General features: G+C 32.8%; 1 protein-coding gene across 1 annotated transcript; it reads left to right on the forward strand.

The window, feature by feature from the left end:
- Positions 1-620: 620 nt before the first annotated feature.
- Positions 621-3,716, forward strand: LOC130623367 (uncharacterized). Its single transcript, XM_057438842.1, has 5 exons — positions 621-1,999; positions 2,141-2,273; positions 2,426-2,559; positions 2,814-2,991; positions 3,175-3,716. The coding sequence occupies exons 1-5, from the start codon at positions 764-766 to the stop codon at positions 3,438-3,440; spliced, it is 1,947 nt and encodes a 648-aa protein (XP_057294825.1). The 5' UTR covers positions 621-763; the 3' UTR covers positions 3,441-3,716.
- The last annotated feature ends 209 nt before the right edge of the window (positions 3,717-3,925 follow it).

Here is a 3,925-nt window from a genome sequence, read left to right on the forward strand (position 1 = left end):
TCATGAGGTTGATCAACTTTATGGAGTAGAAGGCTATTTATCCACTGAAGAGGAAGAACCTGAGGAGAATGAGAGACCAATCTTTGTTTTTCATCAGCAGATAAGTCAAAATTGTTTTCAAGAGCTTTCAGAAACTATAACGGATGATTCTAAACATGAGAACAGTGGAATTAACAGCTATTTACGGGCTCTGGATATAATAGAAAAATATATCCAAGAATAATAATCTGACATTGAAAGTTGTGAATTTTGGTGTATTTTGATTGATTTATTTTTTATGAGTAATTTTTTGGATACATTCTCACTTCGCTTAATGTGAACTGGAAAATTAACTCATCAAAATTAAGTTATGAACTGAGAACCAAGTTCAGAATTTGTTTTGTTTTGAGGGCTCAGAAAGTTGTCTATGTTACATATATATAATCCATGTAAATAGTATATATATATATTATTTTCTTCTTTACTTTTCTTCTTGTTGAAGAACTATATTAACTGGATTTGAATTGTTTTTTTGTTATTAACATGGTGTATATATATAAGAGCCTTTATATATGTTGTAAGTTTTATGTTCAAACAAATTCTTCCTGTGGCACCCTGTATCTTAAAGTAATTTGATTGCATCTTAAATGATTGAAAAGTTCTTTTTAAAATGCATAAAGCTATATTTCTTTAACAAAAAATATTATTATTTAAATTACAGATTTCTATGGGGATACTATCATATAATACTGTCTTTCTTCTTTAGCAACAACTAATAGTATACATGGCTTCTATCGAAAATATTCTTACTGACATAGGTTTATTAAACCTTCTCCCCCGATTTAATGAAGAAAAGGTGGATATCAATATTGTTATGGCTGCTACGGATGAGGATCTGAAACGTCTGGGAGTGCAAAGGTTGGGTGACAGGATCCGTCTTAAGGACATGTGTCGTCAAAAAAATTCTAATAGTAGGGAAGGCCCGTCCAGTAGAATCAGAGAAGAGAGAAGAACACTATTCGCGCCATATGCAAGACAGACAAATGGAAACTGCAGCAGAAGCAGCAGCAGTAGTAAACCAAATGGTAGATCAAAAAAAGCAAAGAAAAGAACTTGGACAGGCCAGTTTGTCTGCTTAGCTGACAGAACAAGAACAAAATTACCAACACCTTCAGAAAAGCAAGTGCTACATAATGCTGGCCTTGGTTTAAAAAAGATTTCTTTTGATATTGATGATGATGAGACTGACGTTTACACCAAATTAATGGCAGATGCACAAAACAAAGAGAATGGAGAAACTGAAGGTTTTCCAACTTTAAAACATTGTGGCGGGTTTGAGTTATTAAAATGTATCCCAAATTGCAGGATCCTTGAACCTTTGAATTGCAAACTAAATTCCATATCTTTGAAAGCTACCATAGGACAAGGAAAGATTTATATACGTCCAATTCAAAAGTCGTTGTCGGTAATACCTCTGCAAAAGGCAAGTACAGTAACAACTTCTATCAAAGAAAAATGTTTAAATTGTTTTGAGGAGTTTTGTCTCGAAGAACTGAGACAACATACTGAGTTATGCATGCCATACTATGAATCTAGTGATGATTCAGAAGTTGCATTACCCCCTGTGTTATCAAATGAGGTGACCCATGAAGAGGAAAACAATGAAATAACTGAAACTGAATCTGCTTTTCGAATAAGCTATGAGTACATTCCAGAAACAAGAGATCAAAAGCAGGATAATGCTAATAACAACGAAGAATTTGATCTCAATGCAAACATTAACAACATCATCAGTTATTGCATTGATAATCAAGTGAATTCACCAGTCGAGATATTACGGTATATGCAGCAGAAGTTAGTTCAAGGTCGAAGTTTAGAAATAACTGATATTGCGGTTCATGATGACAGACCAACAAATTTTATCATGGTTGATCGGGCCAATCTTATTGAAACTGGTTTAGAAGAGATACGGGAACTGCAAAATAAGTTGATTTGTTTATCTGTGCAGTTTTATGGTGAGGTAGGAAAGAGTATTATTTTTATCTTCATGTTTAATATTAAGATTGTTTTTTTGTTCATCAGTTAATTTGTTTATTTTACCAGACATGTTTGTGTAATCATTATATTATATTATTTATCATTTATATTATTATATTTTTAGTTGGCAGAAGATTATGGAGGGCCAAGAAAAGAGTTTTTTCAACAGATAATAAGAGAAATCAAAGAAAAATACTTTGATTGTGAAATAAACTTGTTTCCTTTAAGTGATTATTATGATATTGGAATAGTTTTTGGTACGTAATTACACTCAGCGTTATACCACTGTGAGAAATTGAAAAAAGGAACACAAAAACATTTCTTGTTGTTGTGAGCTTCTTAAAAACTAAAAAAAAATCTAAAAAGATAAATATTCTATGAAAATGAGTGTTTATTCTTATTTTTTTAGGCTTGAGTTTGCTTCAGAATGGTCCATTTCCACAGTTTTTGGAAGAAGATGACCTGCAAAAAATATTTTTTAACGAAGAACCTGGCAAATTCAATGAACTCCGAAGAGCTTTCAAGGATCTTGGAATTTTCCAAGTTTGTATTATATATTTTTGGATGTTTCTCTAAAAGAAGCTTTTTCTCATAAAGCTTTCTCTTAACATACCGTATTTCCTCTTATCCGTCTGTTTTCTAATACCTAAATTCAGCATTTTAAGGTTTATTAGAGGGGGCGTTAATAGAGGAAATACGGTAAGTAAATACATAAGGAAAAGATCTGTTGAGCATTGTATTTACATCTACACTCAATGAGTTTATTTATCATTATAATTAGTTATCATTGCTTTCAGATTGTGGAAGCCTTTCCTATCATGCTACACCTTTTCCGACCCAATCCTAATGCTACTTTCACTTTTAAAAAACTGGTCAACTTGCTTCAGCCAAAATGGGCAGCTGAAGGGTCAAACGAACATTACAGGCAGAAAAAGCTTTATCCGTCATTAATGAAATATTTGAGGCAAGCACATGGTAAGTGTCAAATTTAAATTTCCACGCGCTCGCTCCGCTTTTCTATAAACTAAATAGCCAAACATTTTTTATTTTGTATGAGCAGAGTTTCACAAAGGAAGCTGGCTTCTGCTACCTTAAGGGAAGAAATTATGTGCGGAAGAAATATCTATATATAAACTTTCTATTTTTGTTACTGTTTAGGTGGAAAACGTTCGGGTGTTTCGCTTCCCGATGTACTAAGGTTTGTCACTGGAAGTGAAGAAGAGCCTTTGTTAGGATTTGCACTGGCCCCTTCGATAAAATTTGTTCCGGTGATGGAAGAAGGTCGATTTCTTCCGACAAGTAACACTTGCATTAATCAATTGCAATTACCAATGGAAAGTAATGCTATTTCCCTTCCAGACGAAAACGCTCTGTTCGGTTTATATGACTTAGCCTTTTCTAGTCGATTTTTTGGACAAATTTAAAAGTCGTCGACAGTTTTATTATTTATGCCTATTAGGAACTTAACTCTTGTGATTAAATGCAAACATTTATGCTTTCTTTCGTTACCTTTTCACTGATTCAAAACTTATTTTATAATTGGTAGTTGTTTACTTGTAAACTTCGTTTTGTTTACGGTGTCCCTTTCCAAAGGGACACTTAATTTTTGTTTTATTCAGAGAGAATATTTTTTATATTTTAGCTCTTATCGTTTGTATTCATTTTCTTATATTATAGGAGAATAAATGTTCCGTAGTTTCTTCAGAAATTTTCGATGTACTTTGCAAGATTAGACTGACGCTTAATCGTAACACTATGGTAAAGTGTTCCCGCGAAATTGTTAATTTTCTAAGAAATTCAGAGGTTACCATTTTTTAATTTTAATTTTGATTGAGGCGCCAAAACTATCGAATAATTTATCGCATGCAAACAGCGCATCGAATAATTTAGCGCATGAATTCAGCGCATC

Source organism: Hydractinia symbiolongicarpus, chromosome 13, assembly GCF_029227915.1.
Source record: "Hydractinia symbiolongicarpus strain clone_291-10 chromosome 13, HSymV2.1, whole genome shotgun sequence".
NCBI classification, from domain to species: domain Eukaryota; kingdom Metazoa; phylum Cnidaria; class Hydrozoa; order Anthoathecata; family Hydractiniidae; genus Hydractinia; species Hydractinia symbiolongicarpus.

Excerpts from the sequence above, each read along its gene's own strand:
- LOC130623367 (XM_057438842.1), top strand. The coding sequence starts at position 764 with ATGGCTTCTATCGAAAATATTCTTACTGACATAGGTTTATTAAACCTT. Across the intron at positions 2,000-2,140 it reads CTGTGCAGTTTTATGGTGAG|TTGGCAGAAGATTATGGAGG; the intron begins GTAGGAAAGAGT and ends TTATATTTTTAG. Across the intron at positions 2,992-3,174 it reads ATATTTGAGGCAAGCACATG|GTGGAAAACGTTCGGGTGTT; the intron begins GTAAGTGTCAAA and ends GTTACTGTTTAG.